Raw genomic sequence first — 20,383 nt, 5'->3', positions numbered from 1 at the left:
TCCTTGGGGGCAGTCAATTCATTTATTCTTTGAGAGCCTGCCCTTCCTCTGTTGATTTCTTCAGGTTCCAGCCATATATTATCATCTAGTAACCGCTAAGAACATGTCCTCTTTCTAACAGTCTAAGGGTATTAGACTGGTTATAACTCTTTGTCTTTCTATATTGATATGTTTAGATCTTTAGAGTCACATTTTCTCCTTCCTATCTGCTCTGCCTATCTGCTTAAACCTCAGTCTTTCTCTTAAGGAAATCTCTTCCTTCAGCTTCATCAATTCATTGGTCTGAAGATAAGACTGAAGTGTGTTTTTCAAATCATTCCACATTGACTTCTGAGTTAAACTGCTTCTGCTGAGTCAGGACATTCAATTGCACAGGCTTTTTGAATTGCTCTTTTAAATTTCATTTGCAAAACTTTTGTTGAATTGTGTTCTTACTTTACCTCAAGAAGATGGAATACATGAAGATAAAGGCTTGTATTCTTTTTTGTTTGTTTTGTGGCAAAGCCAACTACCATTCTCTGATGAAATTGATGAATTAGGTCTCTAAAATCTAGAACCAGTGTCAAGAGGTTAATTAACACATTTAGAGTGAATTAGAGCCATGAGATGGAGGACAATAGAATGGGAAAAACTAGAGATCTCTTCAAGAGCTATCAGGGGAACATTTTATGCAAAAATGGACTCAATAAAGGACAAAAATGGTATGGACCTAACAGAAGCAGAAGATATTAAGAAGAGGTGTCAAGAATACACGGAAGAACTATACAAAAAAGATCTTCATGATGCAGATAATCACAACAGTGTTATCACTCACCTAGAGCCAGACATCCTGGAATGTGAAGTAAGTGGGCCTTAGGAAGCATCATTACAAACAAAGCTAGTGGAGGTGATGGAATTGCAGTTGAACTGTTTCAAATCCTGAAAGATGATGCTGTGAAAGTGCTGCACTCCATATGCCAGCAAATTTGGAAAACGCAGCAATGGCCACAGGATTGGAAAAGATCAGTTTTCATTCCACTTCCAAAGAAAGGCAATGCCAAAGAATGCTCAAACTACTGCACAATTGCACTCATCTCACATACTAGCAAACTAACACTCAAAAGTATCCAAGGCAGGGTTCAACAGTATGTGAACCATGGTCAAGCTGGTTTTAGAAAAGACAGAGGAACCAGAGATCAAATTGCCAACATCTGTTAGATCATTGAAAAGGCAAGAGAGTTCCAGAAAAATATCTACTTCTGCTTTATTGACTATGCCAAAGCCTTTGACTGTGTGGATCACAATAAACTGTGGAAAATTCTTTAAGAGATGGGAATACCAGACCACCTTACCTGCCTCTTGAGAAATCTGTATGCAGATCAAGAAGCAGCAGTTAGAACTGGACGTGGAACAACAGACTGGTTCCAGATCAGGAAAGAAGTACGTCAAGGCTGTATATTGTCAACCTGTTTATTCAGAGTACATCGTGAGAAACACTGGGCTGGATGAAGATGAAGCAAAAGTTGGAATCAAGATTGCTGGGAGAAATATCAATAACCTCAGATATGCAGATGACACCACCCTTATGGCAGAAAGGAGAGTGAAGAGGAGAGTGAAAATTTGGCTTAAAGCTCAACATTCAGAAAACTAAGATCATGGCATATGGTCCCATCACTTCATGGCAAATAGATGGGGAAACAATGGGAACAGTAAGAGACTTTATTTTTTTGGGCTCCCAAATCACTGCAGATGGTGACTGCAGCCATGAAATTAAAAGATGCTTGCTCCTTGGAAGGAAAGTTATGACCAACCTAGACAAGATATTAAAAAGCAGAGACATTACTTTGCCAACAGATGTCTGTCTAGTCAAAGTTATGGTTTTTCCCGTAGTCATACATGTACGTGAGTGTTCGACTATAAAGAAAGCTGAGCGCTAAAGAATTGATGCTTTTGAACTGTAGTGTTGGGGAAGACTCTTGAGAGTCCCTTGGACTGCAAGGAGATCCAAGCAGTCCAACCTAAAGGAAATCAATCCTGAATATTCATTGTAAGGACTGATGTTGAAGCTGAAACTCCAATACTTTGGCCACCTGATGTGAAGAGTTGACTCAGTTGAAAAGACCCTGATGCTGGAAAGATGGAATGTGGGAGGAGAAGGGGCCGATAGAGGATGAGATGGTTGGATGGCATCATGGACTCAATGGACATGAATTTCAGTAAACTCCAGGAGTCGGTGATGGACAGGGAGGCCTGGCCTGCTGCAGTCCATGGGGTCTCAAAGTCAGACACGATTGGGCAACTGAACTGAACTGAACTAATGGAGGACTGCAACACTTGTAAACAAGCTCTGTGCATCTGAGGAATTGGTACCACCTCTTGTTGATTTCTTTCCGTGGACCTGAATGCAACTTATAACAACGTGGACTAAGCGTGCCCTGGTTCCCTCTGTCCCATGGTTAACTCTTAGTCCTTTCTGCAAACCGTGTGACTGTCCTGTCATACAGTCTTGAAGTTACCCATGATGCTGTATATGGTAGAAGTAGTCTGTCAGCTCCCAGAGGCCAAGGTTTGTATTTCCTGTCTGCCTATATTTATAGCTTGGTTGTGCACAAAATAGGTGCTCAATAAGCGTGAATAGAATAAACCAAATTAATGAGATTTCTAACATGAAACAGACTTTTTTTGGTATTGGAAACCTCAACACATACCATCTCTATATTTTCCAACTAGATCTTCATGAAATACAGCAAAATGTATGATGAATGTTTGAAATCTACTCTTTTGCTCCAGGTATTCAGAAAGAAATTGCTGCTCGTCTAATGCATAAAACCTTACTTGTACTTTTTTTTTTTCTTTACTACAAGATTCAGCAGGTAGGTTCAGTAGGTTGTCTTCAACATCTGTTTATGTTTTACTTTGCATTGAAATGCCTGAAATGAATTGTTGTAGAGTATAAAATCTATTTTGTCTTGTATGCATTCCCTGATAGTTTTCAGCAGTAGAAATTTAGGTTTATAGTTCTCTACTCTGCCAATCAGTTTCAATTTTTGAGAGTCACAAGATTTCCATCATCACTAGATCAGTGAGTCAATTAGGTGTCTACAATGGGCACAAATTCAACAGCTTCCTTCATGCTACACAAAAGATAGGTTTGACTTCATTTGGAAATCTGAAGTTCCTCTGAATTATGCCACAGCTTCCTTAGAAATGAAGTAACTTGTAATCAGGATGTGAAGTTCAGAATATTTTAATTAGTAAATGTCAAATATTTAATTTCCTGAAGGATGGAGAGCACAACCCTCCTTTTTTCCCCCACTCTGTAGTCTTCATTGTTTCCAAAAATACATACTGAAAAAAAGGAGGGACCTTTAAGAGTCTGCAACATATGCAGAAAGAGTTCTGATATTGTATCTGTCTTAAAAGGAATCTTTTATTACTTCAAGATTTGTATCTGCTGTAAAATGATATCACTGACATATCTGAGATTGGGGGCAAAGCCATCTCAAAAAAGGACATGGGGTCTTATTTATCTGCCTCATCTAGGTAGGGGGTTGCCTGCTGTTTCTTTCCAAGATCATCTTCAGGAATTATCACAGGCAAGTGACCCTCCCACCGGACTCTAAAGAAAATGGGGTTTACCTTAAAAGTCCTCATGTTGCCTTTGAAGACATGTCCTCACTTGAACAAAGGTTATAACTTTCCTCCAAGGAGACTGATTTGAGCAAATTTCATGCTGTGTGTTCAAGAAAAATCAAGACTTCTACAGCTTTCTAAAGTTGAAAGAAGCATTGTTATTATCACTGTTTCCTTACTTTTCTTTTGCTTTGTCAATTTCATTTTATTATTGGAATATTTGTGGTTGGAACAAGGCATTTATGTTTTATCCTTTATTTACAGATATGAATATATGGTTGGGACAGGGCGATGACTTTATTAGCTCACCTAGATTTTCAGTGGTGGAGACAGTGTCATAGAAATTGCATCTGAAGCATTCCAGTCTTTTCTCTCATGTTTCAGACTTCAGCTAAATAGCACTACCCTCCAAACAAACACTGAATTGATATGCTGTCTGGATATTGGATTATTATTACCAGATCTTCTTGACAGAAAAAATATCGTGTTGATATTTAGTCTCCATATTGAACAACTGTTCTGGGATGTGTGACTAGGAAACTCAAGGGAGGACTAGCTGATGCTGTTAATTTTTAAAGGAGACAGTGTGGGCAGGATTGGCTTGCAGAACCATGTGTTCTGGTGTGAATTGAGTAATTTCATTTTGAAAGAGTGCATGAGTTATTTGAACTTTATATGCTTCAATTAAATGCCAGAAAATGGGATGAAAAGACTTACTGAAAACCAGAAACCAGATGCTTGTTCTTCAGGCCTCTTGGGGCATTAAAAGCAAACATCACAACAAAAGACATTTGGGTTTGGTATAGTTCACTGATGGATGATTTGGGAGACCTTTTGCTTCTTGACAGAGTGGAAGCTAGTATGAGCGAGGACTGAGAGATGCCTGGTTTGAGAAATAGCTAGATGATTGATCTTATATTCAATAAAGTGATTCATGATTCTTGATTCATGTAAGGAGTGGCTTCAGTTTATTGAGGATAGAGAGGAAAGCATCTAGCAGTGGCAGATTTTCCTTTCTAAAATAAGTGGATAACGTTGGCCCATTTTTACTCAGGAGAAGGAAACGGTAACCCACTCCAGTATTCTTGCCTGGAGAATCCCATGGACAGAGAAGCCTGGTAGGCTACAGTCCACGGGGTCGCAAAGAGTCAGACACGACTGAGCGACGGAACGGAATGGTACAGAGTGGAGGGAGGTTGGAGAAGCTCCATTTCTGATATTGAAACAACAATTCACATCCCATTTTGGACTGATGGTTGTTGTGCAGGACACTGTTCCAGGCCGACTGTCAGCTGGTGGAGTCTTAGCATCTGCCTTTTCTCAGGACCATGGACCATGAGGACCATGATGTGACAGTGTAACATCACAGAGTTTAGAGAGAGCTCCCGTGCCTGATGCAGGCTACACCAGCTGGAGTGACCTTGTGCTCATGGCAGGCTGTTCTCTGATAACAGCAAGTATGAAGGCCTGGGCAGTTCACCACCTTCCTGTCTAAAGAACCAGGTGCTCAATGAGCCTCAAACCAAGTACATGGTATTGCCTTTGGATGTATCATTCTTAATTGTTTTTAACATTGTAAGCAAATTTTTTTGTGATGGTCACAGCATTCTACCATGATTTTACATACAACCACATCCATTCAAATGTGCACATTCATTTTGGTTTAAGAATACTTTCTTATTTTGACTTGACCATATCATAAAGTTCAGAGCTATGAATAGAATTTTACTAAATCCAGATTGACGTATGGATTAGGATAAACTTTGTGTAGTAATATTTGTGCACCTGAAGTTCAGACTGTGTTACTTAATCATCCTGTATTAACCAAGTATACATAATTTCACAATTGGATTTAAGAATATAATCATTTCTTTATTTCATAAAATCCATAATATAGCATCACATTATAAAAGGTAGAATTACCCTTTACATTTTTAAGTATTCTGTTGATGAAAAACAGTTTATATACAACTTCAAGTTTGTCTGATCTTTGTAATTTAAACATGTCCTATTTGAAATAAAAATATTAGCATATCTCTCATATTTGATGCTGTACCTTAAAAGTAGTAAACTGATGTTAGTCTCTTTGTGGATTGTCATTTGGTGAATATTAGAAATTCTAGAGCTCTTGTAGGCCAAAATGGCATATGTTTAGCAAAACTTTGGAATTTTTGTTGTTGTTGTTAATTGTTGTTGATGTTATTAAATATAAACTTGAACGTCTTTTATGTTTCAATATTTGCTATTGAAAATGATTTTTCTTGCACTATCTGACAGCATACAACATCTTTGGGAACTGATGATTAAGGCCAATACTTACACGTCATTCTCAGGGCAAAACATTTGAAGCTATGGAAGTTGTAGAAGATTTCACATTTTCTGGAATTCCATTTCATTCTCTGGCAGTATTTTATAAATTCTTTATAATTTGCTTATTTTCTTATCATTTTCCTTGTCTACAAAAGGTGGAGAATAGTAAGCTTCTGTAAAGATTCCACATAATTAAGGCTTTATTAGATAATTAGGTTAAAGTTTTAAAAATAATTTTGAAACGTGAGCTCTAGAAATAATACTACAGAGAGGCCACTTCTAAGCCATAGCTCTCATTGTCCAACTGCCGTGAGTGGTGATCCTCCGTTAGGCTGTGTGTGACTTGCAAGGAGGGGCAGAAGCACGGAGACTCAGGAAAGAGTCTGTTGCTTACCGTGCAATGGCTACGTTATGAGATCTGGTCCTGCGTAGGTTTGGGGTCACCTGAGGTCAGCTCTGTGTGGCTCAGTGGGGAAAACCTTAGTCTGTCTTTGTAGACAGATCTGGAGAGTAGATGGTGTGTTCCAGGAAGCTCTGAAAGCTGTGATCTAGAATTCAAGCCAAATTAAAAATCGTGGATCTCTAGTCACCTTCAGAATTTCAGAAAAGGGAATCAGTTTAGATTCTGCCTTTTTTGTTGATTAGCTTGAATTATTTTAATTAAATTACTCACAAAGACCCTCACATTTCTCTTCTATAAATGGATATGGTGATAGAACCCACTCAGTAGAGGTGTCCTGAGTATTTATGTATCTGACACATTTAGAGGAATGCCTGGCTCACAGGAAAAGGTCAATGGGTTTCTGGCTATACTATTACTATTATAATGACTGTAATAATTATTCACACATGGAGCAGCAGCATTCAATTCCTTGTATTTTTAAGACTCTTCTGACAATGGGATGGTGTAGTAGAAGAGTTTATCCATTATTTTTGATATTTTTATGAAGTGTGTGCTATAAGCCAGGCCCTTTAAAAATACTGGGGCTGCAATGAGAAGCAAAACCCAACTTGGCCCCTGACCTCATAGAGTCTACAGTCTAGTAGGAATAATCAACATAATCTAATATTCAAACAAATATATGTAAATGATATATAGGAGAGAAAGACCAGAACCAGCAAGGGTCATGAGTTGATGTGTAAGGGTGACTGCTGAGTGACTCCCAAAGGTTGGGGATGGAGGGAGACCGGTCCAGGCAAAGAGTGATAATGGGGAACTGCAAGGAACCAGGTGATGTGGAGAGAAGGGGATGGGCTTGAGTGGTATAAAGTAATGAGCTGCTGTAATTAACCTGGTATAGGCAGGGCACACCTAGAGAGTCTACAGATCCTGCTACTCAAAGTATGGTCTTCATACCACCCTCATCAGCATCATCTGGGAGCTGGTAAGAAATGCAGAATCTCAAGCCCCACCCCACCACCCCCAATGCTACTGGATCAGACTCTGCGTGATCCACGTGCACATTGAAGTCTGAGAAGCACTGTCTTCTAGAACATGCTAGGAAAACTGGTTTTTGTCTTTCAAGTCTCTGGAGGGTTTTATGTAGGCTCAGGTGACACATCCGCATGAGCATTGTGAAAAGATCACTTGGGTCAGTGTGGCATTTTGAAGGGGAAAGGTGAGGATGTGGGGAAGGGGCCTATTTTTGGCCTTGTGGGCCACATGGCTCTGTTGCAACCACTCAGTGCTATTGCTGAGGCAGGAAGGCAGCTGTAACAGTATACGCGTGCATGAACAGGGCTGTCTGCTAATAAAACTGTATGGTAAAAACAGGCAGTGTTGAGGCAATTCCCATTTGATGGTTTTTATTTTCCCCGTGTGGTGGGAATTGGGGTAGATCCTTTTCTGAAAGTGAGGGCAGAAGGCAGAAGAGTAGGGAAAGATAGTTTGAGGAGAATAGAGAAGACTTTAAACTAGCAATCAATTAGTCCTGTTGAGTAACTTCTTACAGCCACACATTCAGTTGTCCAGGTGGAGATATACAGAGAAGATTGTCGGATTCTTCTCACGTTGACCTTTATAAGATGAGGGAGAAGAAAATCCAGAGGGGCAAAGTGGTTCAGGGCATTAGCAAGAGTATCACTGAAATAATGATCCAAAGATTTTAAAGAAGGTATGTAGGGAAATGAAGAAAGGAGAGAGTTGATAGAGTGGCAGAAGAGAGGATCAATGGACAAAGTCCTGCAAGTGTCAGACAATGGCTGTTGTGATGAATGGATAAAGAAGATGTGATATCTATCTCTCAACATGCACACACAGTGGAATATTACTCAGACATAAAGAATGAAGTGATGCCAAATGCAATGAACATATGGGCCTAGAAATTATCATACTAAGTATGATAAGTAAGCAAAAGACAAATATCATATGATATTGCTCCTAAGTGGAAGATAAAAAAATACAAATGAACTTATTTACAAAACAGAAATAAACTCACAGACATAGAAAACAAGCTTATGGTTACCAAAGGGGAAAGGGGTGGGTAGGGATAAATTAGGAGTTTGGGATTAACATAGCCAAACTACTTTATATGAAATAGATAACCAACACTAGGTCCTTGTTTGCTATCTATTTTATAGATAACACAGGGATCTATACTCAATATTTAGTAATAATGATAAGGGAAAAGAATCTGAAAATGAATATGTATGTGTGTATATACACACACAATTAACTGAGGCACTGTGCTATAAACATGAAACTAACACATTATAAGCAAATTATATGCTTTAAAAAAGAGAGAGAATGGCTGTTGTGAAAATAGTTTAATAAGTATGCTGGGAGGCAAGAGTAATAGAATTAAAAATGTAAAAGAGATGAATGAGAAGATATCCCAATGGAACCAGAGACTCAAGGAGATGTTCTAGTTAGATAGATTATATTCAGCATATGTAAACCAGCATGACACCTTTTAAAAAATGTAGTCTTTAAGGCATAAGAAATGAATCTACCAACAAGATTAGTAAAACATAAGAACTACGTATTTGAAATATGTGCAGGTCAACCAGTTGCACTCTCCCTGCTTGCACTGTTGGAATGCTTGGCTTACAGTTTCAAGTATGTGGAGGGTAGATTCTCGGAGAGGGTACCTTCTGGAGAGAGGGTTGTTGAGTCCACCTATATAAAACTTAGGAATTGTCTTAGTGGTTTAGCTCATCTGGCCTCATTCACCCAACAGTAAAGTCTGAAAGTTGCATTATATTCAGAGGAACCTCAATGGCTTTCTCAGTGGCTCAGATGGTAAAGAATCTGCCTGCAGTGCAGGAGACCTGTGTTTGATCCTTGGGCTGGGAAGGTCCCCTGGAGAAGGAAATGGCAACCCACTCCAGTATTCTTGCCTGGAAAATCCCATGGACAGAGGAGCCTGGTGGGCTACAGTCCAAGAGATCACCAAGAGTCAGACACAACTGAGTGACTAACACTTTCACTTTTCAAAGGGCTGCTGACTAATGCAACATTTATAGCAATAGTCTTAAGCGGCTATGAGTGCTAGAGAAAAGTTAAACACTTGAGGAAGGGGCTGAGGTTTCCTCTAAGTATTTCTTAGTTCTAAATTTCTTCTAAGTATTTCTTCCTCTTCTCCCCTTCATCAGTTCTGTTCAGTTCAGTTCAGTTCAGTCGCTCAGTTGTGTCCAACTCTCTGCGACCTCCCTGGGAATCAATTTCCTAGTCACTGGAGAAAGCATTTGTACTAATTATGAATGTGATTTCTGGAGGTTAACACTTGTTGATATACTTATATAAGATATTAAAATGAGCCACTGGCACTTTCCCTACTGACTCTTCACTTACGAATACTAAATGGGATGTATTTGGCCAAAGGATTCCAGATAGCACTGAGGCCACTGTACATTTGCCACCCAAGAAGATCATTCCTGCACTGCTCTTGTGACCTCCTTAACAAAGAAATCTTTTCCATTGCTGTGGAAGCCAAAGAAAGTTCCTAACTCCTTACCTCTCTGGGTGTATATTATCACCCTTTTAAATTATAACAGGACTTTTCAGGGATACTTTTCTGAGAATCAAGTGCTGGTCCTCTACAGTGTCTTAAGTGATCTTCTAGCAAGAAATCGTATTCCTGTCTTTTCAACTCCTGTAAGCCTCACAGTGCTGATCATTTGCCATCTCAAAATGTAGTTATTTATGTCCATGTCTTACCTCTCCTACAAGACTGTGAGCTTTGGAGGAACAGTTGGTCTTAGATTATTGTTAAATTCATCACTGTGCTTATTATAATTAGTAGATGTATCAATAACCACTTCTCGAGTAGATGAAGCAAACAAGTCAGTTCTACTATGGTCTCTGAGCTGTAGTCCCACACTGGCTTTTTACAGGTAAATGTTATGTCCAAGCCTTAAAGGATAGCACCCATCACTGTTATAATCAGTGTGTTATAAAGATATTATGTCGTGTCAGTCTGTTAATTCACATTGAGTGAAATCTGAAACTGGCTCCCATATGTGGAGGACAAGAAGAGATTGAAGAAAGAGGTAGATTGTTCCAGGTTGCTAGGTGGCAGTTTTAATAACCAAGGGAACTTGTTTGCAGGGTTTGTCTTGGGTGACTGCAGGGTCATTAGATCTCTATACCTGCCAGAATCACATAATGGGATTCAGTCATGTGTATCATCTGGATGGTCTCAGCAGCACATTGCTCACTCAAGGCTGCATCCTTGAAAACAGCTTTGGCTGTGGGAACAGTGGATGTAACATACATTCCGAAGACAGAATAGGGGGTGAGGGACCTCTGATTGCCTGAATCCAGCTCATGGGTCAATGTGGTGGGTCACATCCTTTCCATGGTGCCACTTAATTGTATATTAAGTCTGAGGGATCTCACATCGGTCGGTCGATTAAACCAGGTTCAAAAGGCATGAATCAGTAAAGGTGTTAATCTAAGCCATTCTTAAGCTAACATAGTATGTTCATTCAAGTAATGTCTCCCACAGAGAATTCTTAAAGTTACAGAGTGTCATCACATCAGTCTGTTTAGTGAACACTGTTTGAAATATGTGTTAGTGAACAAGAGTTGATTTTGATGTAGGAGGAACAAAGCAGAAATAGAGAATGGCACATGCCTTGCACTGCATCAAAGTCGCCTTTTTATACATGGGAAACTATCAGGTATTAGTTATATGCCTGAAAAGATCAAGTGTAAGATCACTGGTTAGGGCTTCTCAATTGTGATATGCCTTTCTCAAAGGTCATTTGGTTTTTAAAATTAGATACTTCTTATAGGGGAAGAACCAACAAAACCTGGTAATGAATGGCATGGGGGAGATCATGGAAAAAGTCTGGAGTCTTGGGATTATAGGAATAGTGGAATTTGTTTTAGCACATATATGGAAGTCAGGAGAATAACTAGCTTGAAAGTGAAAAAGTGAAAGTGAAAGTTGCTCATTTGTGTCCGACTCTTTGCGACCCCATGGACTACACAGTCCATGGAATTCTCCAGGCCAGAATACTGGAGTAGGTAGCCTTTCCCTTCTCAAGGGGATCTTCCCAACCCAGGGATCGTTGAACCCAGGTCTCCCACATTATAGGTGGATTCTTTACCAGCTGAGCCACAAGGTAGGGATAAAGAAGGGAATTAATTTGGTTGTAAATGTGCTGAGAGGAGATGACACGATGCATTAGGCATGAGAAATTTATGATCTAACTTGAAGTTCAGGATTCAAGAGATTCAAGAGCTGGGTACACCAAGGGTATAGTTCACACTCTGAAACTGTCAGAAATGGCATGGAGAGTCAGAAGCCTGAAAGAGAACCATAAGAAACATTTTAATTAATGGGATCAGAAGTATTGCTCATTGTGACTCAAATCACTTTTAAGTCCATCTCTGTTGAACAAGGTACTGCACTAAGCCAGTTGCAATACATGAATTTCCAGACATTGTTTCTGATTAGATTGAGCTAGCGAAATTTAAAGTTTGAAGATAAGAATTCCATCTTGTTGAATCATCACTGTTGTACTTCCTCAGTTCAGTTCAGTCGCTCAGTCGTGTCCGACTCTCTGCGACCCCATGAACCACAGCACGCCAGGCCTCCCTGTCCATCACCAACTCCCGGAGTTCACTCAAACTCATGTCCATCGAGTCGGTGATGCCATCCAGCCATCTCATTCTCCGTCGTCCCCTTCTCCTCCCGCCCCCAATCCTTCCCAGCATCAGAGTCCTTTCCAGTGAGTCAACTCGCCGCATGAGGTGGCCAAAGTATTGGAGTTTCAGCTTTAGCATCAGTCCTTCCAAAGAACACCCAGGACCGATCTCCTTTAGAATGGACTGGTTGGATCTCCTTGCGGTACAAGGGACTCTCAAGAGTCTTCTCCAGCACCACATCATTCTCTCTCAAATGGATGGGCTGAAGGGGCAGTGTGGATAGCGGAGAGACTGTCAGTGGCCAACAGAACAGGCTCTCTTTCATTACTCAGCTTGCATAGAAAGTAAGATTCAATCTTGCTGAATTATTAATGATTAAAAGCTTATTTTATCCAGACTCATTCACGTTTGGGTTAGGACTAATGAGGCAAACAAGAATGAAATCTGGATGATGCCCTGTCCACACTACTCACAAGTATTTTATCACTGCAGTAGGCAGTTGGCTTAGAGCTCTAGGTCAAGGTGAGTTCTACTGTGGAATAATACCAAATTAGCAGATAAGTTTAAACAAATTTAAGATGGAATATGGTTATAAGTCCATATACTCCTGAAAAACATTTCAGAAATGGATGGTTTGATCTGTCCTGAATATGGTTTGTACAATTACTTGTTTATTTATTAGTGGGATTTGGTGACTAAACTCATTTCATGCTGTGTAGTACACAGAGGAAAATTTAGGCATGCTACTGCTCTAAATGGACAGCTGTCCTCTAAAGTGTCATATTGTGTATTGAACTGCTTTGCAGTATTAAAATCACGTTTCATTTTCCTCTTCTACTTTAGGGCTTGGGAGCTGATGATGATGACATGGGTGATGTCTGCTCTCGGAAGCTGACGACTGTGAATATTCTTCGTTTCCTCTTGCTGGTCCTGATTCCATGTATCTGTGCTCTCGTTGTCCTGCTGGTGATCCTGCTCTCCTTTGTTGGTGAGTGATGCCATTATTAAAAAAAGTGAAGTTAAAATTAACGTCAGTATGATTTGTAAGAGTGGGTTCTGCCACTCTGGATGGTGGTTTACTCCTGGAGGATCTTTCTGGGCAAGGAGAAATCTGATTGCTTTTGCATTTGTCAAAGACAAAAGACCTGGATACATTATAGGGAATTGATGGTAGAAATAAATGAAGGCAGCGAGACCAATTTGGTGACTGGCTATCATCTGAGTAAAAGATAGCAAGAGCTTGAATTAAAGCACTTGGTGCATGAGAATCAGTGGAAATCAAGACTGATTAGGATTTTGGCATGAAGGAGAAAGAGGAGTCAAGGTTGACTTGACTGGATTTCTAGCTTGGGCAACCAGGTTGGCTTTGGTGCCATCTGTTAACGTGGGAAGAACAGGCAGAGGAGTGAGTTGCAGGTAGATGGAGGTCAGGCTGGCAGTTCAGTTAGGATGTGTTAAGATGGAGATTCTTATGGGACAACTAAATACAGTAGAACTATAGTTTAAGGGCATTTATTGTGAGCAAATTCAACAGTGCAGGCTGGGCCAAGAAATGGAGGACTGTAAGAATTTCTTACCTTCCTAAGAACATTTCAAGGGAAATTGTGAGTCTGTGTGATTTTTGGCTTCTGTACACGTTAAAATTTAACTCTCATCCTGCTGTTTTTGGTCTGAAGCTGGAACCATTAGGAAAGGAAGCTGAGAAGGGAGCCTAGCCTGCCTGTATTTGTGAAGGTGGGAGTCTCAGCGGAAGTAGCAGGAGTAGATGAACTGTGAGGAGAAAATGCACTGATTCAAAGCTGAGGACAAAGCCTTGGAGGATGCTGGTGTTTAGGGGAGATGAGAAAAGAGGAAGGATCAGGACATACCAGAGTTGTTGGACAAGAAGGAAAGGATCCCAGAGATGCTGGGTTTCAAAGAAGCCTAGGGCAGAGATGGTCAGAGGTCACAGGGTGACAAGTAAGAAGAGGGCAGGAAAACCACAGGTTTTCTGTTGGCGTTTTGGTCACTCTGCCCCACATTGTGCCCGCTGTGGTCTGCTCTGGGCTAGAGGCAGGACAAACCCTGAAACTTACCTCGGCCCCTCTCTTCTGCCAGGACTCCCTCCCCTCCAGACTTGGCCTGCTTTTGTTTCCTTTTCTGTGCCTTCCAGTAGTTGCTGTTTTATATTTTGTCCAGAGTTTGTAGTTGTTACATCTGGGAGAATCTGTCTGGTAGATGTTCCCTTGGTCATACACCTGTCATTTGGAATGCTCTCATTGTCGTAACCAGAGAAGGCACTGGCGACCCACTCCAGTACTCTTCCTGGAAAATCCCACGGATGGAGGAGCCATCCATGGGGCTCCTGCAGTCCATGGGGTCGCTGAGTCGAACACGACTGAGCAACTTCACTTTCACTTTTCACTTGCATTCATTGGAGAAGGAAATGGCAACCCACTCCAGTGTTCTTGCCTAGAGAATCCCAGGGATGGGGGAGCCTGGTGGGCTGCTTTCTATGGGGTAGTACAGAGTCAGACACGACTGATGCGACTTAGCAGCAGCAGCACTGTCATAACACTGTGTGGAACGGTTCACACACTGTGAAGAATACTTCCTTTCATTCTCAGGGTGGAATGCTAATATAAGTTTAAAATGCGTTTTTAGATGTTTCAATGCTTAGAGGCCTCTGAGCAGAGGCAGGGTGCTATTAAAACAGTGCTTTACTTGGGTTTATTGATTTATTACATTTAAACATTTTTATAACTTTATTGAAATATAATTTACATATCATAAAATTCACCCATTAAAAAGTGTGTAATTCAGTAATTTTTAATACATTTGCAGGTAAGTTCAGTTATCACCATAGTCAATTTTTGAACATTTTCATTGCCTCAAGAAGAAACTTTCTTCTCTCTTAGCTATCGGTCACCCTTCCATCTTTCTGTGTCCCCTCTGCCCCAGCTCTAAGCAACCACTAATCTACTATATGTCTCTATAGATTTTCCCCTTTTTGGACATTTCATATGACCATGTGTGGTTTTTGTGACTGGCTTCTTTCACCCCACATAATATCTTCAGGGTTCATCCATGTTATTGTATGTATCAGTATTTCATTCCTTATGGCCAAATAATACTCTGTTATTTAGATTTACCACATTTAAAAAATCTATCAATTGATGGACATGTTAGTTGTTTTCACCTTTTGACTATTATGAATAATGTTGCTCTGAACTTTCATGTACATAAAACAAGTTTTTATATGAACATGTTTTCATTTCTCTTGGGCTTATACCTAGGGGTACAATTTTTTAAAAATCACCTGTATGAAACTAGGGAACTGACCAATTTGTAACCATTTCTCAGTACTATTTTGGCTGTTATGAAGGTAACCTTTAGAAAGTGGGTGTTTTCTGGCACTGTCTCCAAAAGCATTCTTTTCATATGTTTTGAAGCAGATGATTTCATATAGATACATTAAGTAATCTCTGCCCACATAAACATTTCCTGTTTTATAACTGAGATGTTTACCATTGTATGAGCAATAAAATCATTTTATATCTTCGTTTTAAAAAACCTCACTAGATTCTGCTTGCTTTTAAGAATGTTTTGTTTGATTTGAGTTTATAATTTGTGCTCTTTCAAAGTTTTGCAGTTATTTCTGGTTCTCTAAGAGATGCTGGAATGCCGTGTACAAATAGCAGGAGCTTTGGCTCAAAAGGAGAAGAGATGGTAGTGAAAGTATTATTGACTAGGAAAAGATAGTAAAAGCCTTATGCTAGCAAACACAGATGCATGTGCCTCTCTAATTTTGTCTGTTTGGGCTTCTGGCATGCATAAAGTCAAGATGGCAAAGAGATTTCTGAAGATAAGAGAGTGGAAAAGGTCAGTTTTCATTCCAGTCCTAAAGAAAGGCAATGCCAAAGAACACTCAAACTACCACACAATTACACACATCTCACACGATAGTAAATTAATGCTCAAAATTCTCCAAGCCAGGCTTCAACAATACGTGAACCGTGAACTTCCAGATGTTCAAGCTGGTTTTAGAAAAGGCAGAGGAACCAGAGATCAAATTGTCAACATCCGCTGGATCATCAAAAAAGAAAGAGAGTTCCAGAAAAACATCTATTTCTGCTTTATTGACTATGCCAAAGCCTTTGATTGTGTGGATCACAATAAACTGTGGAAAATTCTGAAAGAGATGGAAATACCAGACCACCTGACCTGCCTCTTGAGAAACCTGTATGCAGGTCAGGAAGCAACAGTTAGAACTGGACACGGAACAACGGACTGGTTCCAAATAGGAAAAGGAGTAAGTCAAGGCTGTATATTGTCACCCTGCTTATTTAACTTATATGCAGAGAACATCATGAGAAATGCTGGGCTGGATGAAGCACAAGCTGGAATCAAGATTGCTGGGAGAAATATCAATAACCTCAGATATGCAGATGACACCACCCTTATGGCAGAAAATGAAGAGGAACTAAAGAACCTCTTGATATGGTGAAAAAGGAGAATGAAAAATCTGGCTTAGAACTCAACATTCAGAAAACAAAGATCATGGCATCTGGTCCCATCACTTCATGGCCTGTAGGTGGGTAAACAATGGAAACTGTGGCTGACTTTATTTTCTTGGACTCCAAAATCACTGCAGATGGTGATTGCAGCCATGAAATTAAAAGATGCTTGCTCCTTGGAAGAAAAACTATGAACCAACCTAGACAGCGTATTAAAAACCTGAGACATTACTTTGCCAACAAAGGTCTGTTTAGTCAAAGCTATGGTTTTTCCAGTAGTCATGTATAGATGTGAAAGTTGGACGTAAAGAAGGATGAGCACCAAAGAACTGATGCTTTTGAACTGTGGTGCTGGAGAAGACTCTTGAGAGTCCCTTGGAATGCAAGGAGATCCAACCAGTCCATCCCAAAGGAAATCTATCCTGATTATTCATTGGAAGGACTGATGCTGAAGCTGAAACTCCAATACTTTGGTCACCTGATGCAAATAGTCAACTCATTAGAAAAGACCCTGATGCTGGGAAAGACTGACAGCAGGTAGAGAAGAGGAAAACAGAGGATGAGATTGTTGGATGGCTTCACTGACTCAATGGACATGAGTTTGAGCAAGGTCTGGGAGATGGTGATGGACAGGGAATCCTGGTGTGCTGCAGTCCATGGGGTGGCAAAGAGTCAGATACGACTGAGTGACTGAACAACACTCAAAAATTGGCCAAAATTGTTCTTGTCTCATTTTAATTCTATAAGAACTGAAGTCTGTGTGTTATGGCCATCATTTTAGTAATCTCATATTCCATAACCCCATAACCCTATAAGCAAGCCATTGCCATAGTATAGTTTAATTGCCAATAAAGTAGCTAGGAAGAAATAAAATTGATAGACTGTTGGATTTGTGATATGATGCCAAGTTTTACTTGACTCTTCTGCTTAGGCCTGAGAGCTACTTTCATTTCTCTTATAAGAGCTTAAACTGGCAGTGGGCTATGCTGCCATCACATGACTGCAGGAGTCAGCTTACGCCATGAGATGCTTTATCAGAGCTTGAACCAATGTCTAACAAATTACTTAAAATAATATAGAAATATATTACATATTTCAACACTTTAAGTAAAATTATATTGACATGTTAAGCAACATTGAACAAGCATAAAATTGTAGGTGTAATCTGATACCGTTCATTTCTTGAACAGGCATTTATTGAGTGACTGTTAGGTGCAAAGCAGGCTTCCCTGGTGACTCAGCCAGTAAAATATCCTCCTGCAATGTGGGTGACCTGGGTACAATCCCTGGTTTGGGAAGATCCTCTGGAGAAGGGTGCCCACTCCAGTATTCTGGCCTGGAGAATTCCATGGACTGTATAGTCCATGGGGTTGCAAAGAGTTGGACACGACTGAGCAACTTTCACTTTTGCTAGTGCAAAGCGGTAACCTATGGGTCTTGGGCACAGCCCCGAATCAAGCTACCTCCATGGGGCTCCCGGTACAGTGAGGGAGGGGCACATAGAAAATGATCACACAACTGATTAATTATCACAGAGGAAGCTCCTATGTGGGAAGAGACAGTTTCTTTGAGACAGAATGTGAACCCAGCCTGAGAAGCCTTCATTAATAGGGAAGCACTTTACCCATGACCTCAACCATAGGGATATTGGAGTAGGGAAGTGGAGTAATTGATCTGGTTGGGGCTGTTAAAAGATCCCTTTGACACTTATCTGGAGAAAGGGTTGAAGTGGGTAGAGTATGTGACAGGGAGAAGAAATACAGTTATTGCAAGAGTCCTGCAAACGTGGTGCTTTATAATATGATCTACACTGATTTTTGCAAAACTTATTCATCTCAATTTATTTCACTAAAATTAAGGTCCAAAAAAATCTCTTTAAAATGCTCTTAACTTTTTCTTGCTAACAGCTGAAAGACTTGGTTTCAAAGGTTTAGCCATTCATCCACATCTAAAACAAACTGATCTAGCCTTACGCTTATGAAGAATAGCCTAAGATTACCATCCTAGTTTTCTCAAAACTACAAAAAAACTATGTGGGGCCTATTAATTTTTAATTTTTGTCACTCAGTTAAGAAGAAATAAATTAGCATGGAAGTATAGGAAATATAAGTAGTCTGTTTTTCTTGAATTCAAGTGACTTTCCTCTTCAAAAATTCTAGATGATTTAGAGATCATTGGATTTAAATATAGTTTTTCTCTTACCAAATTTCTTAGCAGCTGTGGCTTTTACAAGAATTTGGAATGATGAGAATCTGAACTTCGTAACGTACAATGCTGTGTTTTGAATATCATTTTAAAAGGGCAAACCTCTCAGATCCTTAGTTTTTTTCCCACCAGAACCTTAAGATTTTCTATGCAGTTCTCAAACTTGAGAATATTTTTTCTTTAATTCCTCAGGTCTGAGGTTATGCATAATGTGTGATGTTTTGGAAAAGGCAGTCTAAAGTCTTGTATTCAAAGTGTAGTCAGTGGACCCGCAGCATCAGCATCACTTGGGAGTTTGTGTGAAATGCAAAATCTGGAATCTTGGGCCCCTCTCCAGACCTGCCCAATTTACTTTCAAACAAGCTCCCCAGGTCATTTCTTTGCTTCATCCAGTCCTTAATCCTCTGTAATCTGATCTTTTCTTCTTTCTCTTCTTTTCATACTACTATATCTGTTCTGCCCCAGGGCCCCAATGTCCTTTGATTGAAAAGCAGCATTTGGAACCTGTGTGTGTTTGAACAAGACTTTGGAGAGCCTACGCTTTCCCGCTCTGTTTGTTTACATCTGCTCACAATGAGCATGCTCAGTTTTGACTACTCCTTTCTTCTTGAAATGCTCTTCTGCTTTGCCTGGATATTATCATTTCTAATTTTCTTTCTATTTCTGTCTGCTCTTTCCCTGTGTCCTTAAGCTCATCTTTCTCTATGTGCTAAGTCGTTTTAGTTATGTCCAGATCTTTGCGACCTGTAGCCCACCAGGCTCCTCTGTCAGTAGGATGCTCCAGGCAAGAATGCTGGGTTCTTCCCAACCTAGGGATTGAACGCTCATCTCTTATGTCTCCTGCATTGGCAGGAGGGTTCTTTACCACTAGCACCACCTTTCTGTACCTAGCCAGTAAATTTGGGAGTGTCTGTCTTAGCTCTCTTCTCACTTTGCACCCATGCTTCTCTAGACAGTATCATGCTCTCCCATGACTTCTTTCATCATTCATGCATTCAACAAGTGTTTATTGAGGCCTACACTGGTGCCAAGCATTCTGCTGTGTGCTTGAAATGCGGTCATGCATACTATACCTTCTTAACTTCGAAGAGGCAGACAAGAAACAGCCAATTTCACTTGAGTGTGTTAGTGATATAAGCAGAGTGTGATCAGGGAACACAAAGAAGATGCACATTTGTGGGGAAGTCTGATAAGACCTTCTGGAGGAAATGTTTAGATTGCTTTGGATTTAGATTTCTTTCCCCTTGCGTGTTTCATCGCATTTTACACTCAATTCACAGTAATTACAGTAACAAAAGTAAACTTCTACAATGTCTAGTTTTCATTCTCTATTATCTATTGTATCAGTCAGGGCAGGCTATGCTATGCTGTGTAACAAAAATAATCATAATATATTAGTGGTTTAACAACACTGAAAGTCAGTTTCTCATTTGCAGCACTTGCTTTACAAGATGGCAGGGGGGCTGTGCTCATTCAGGTCAGTCAGGGACTAAACTGATGGACTAGCCATCATCTTGAACCTTGTGGTTATTTTGTCAGAGAGAAAGAAAAAGAGCCCTAGAGGTTCTTTTTAAAAAGTGTGTAATGTGGCATTTTTAATTATAATCACAATGAAGCACATTCAACCCCCAGAATATACCCATCTTATAACTGGAAGTCTGTA

The 20,383-nt window shown here is 40.0% G+C and overlaps 1 protein-coding gene across 1 annotated transcript in view; it reads left to right on the top strand.

The window, feature by feature from the left end:
• The window catches only part of CORIN (corin, serine peptidase), a 279,559-nt gene that overhangs the window by 37,358 nt on the left and 221,818 nt on the right, over positions 1-20,383 (top strand). Inside the window, 1 exon segment of the mRNA XM_088836324.1 lies at positions 12,863-13,007. Coding sequence (XP_088692450.1) covers positions 12,863-13,007 — 145 coding nt within the window.

This window comes from Moschus berezovskii, chromosome 5 (assembly GCF_049115385.1).
Source record: "Moschus berezovskii isolate FMDL1 chromosome 5, NW_MosBer_1.0, whole genome shotgun sequence".
Classification (NCBI taxonomy): Eukaryota; Metazoa; Chordata; class Mammalia; order Artiodactyla; family Moschidae; genus Moschus; species Moschus berezovskii.
This window is presented reverse-complemented; position numbering and strand designations above follow the sequence as displayed.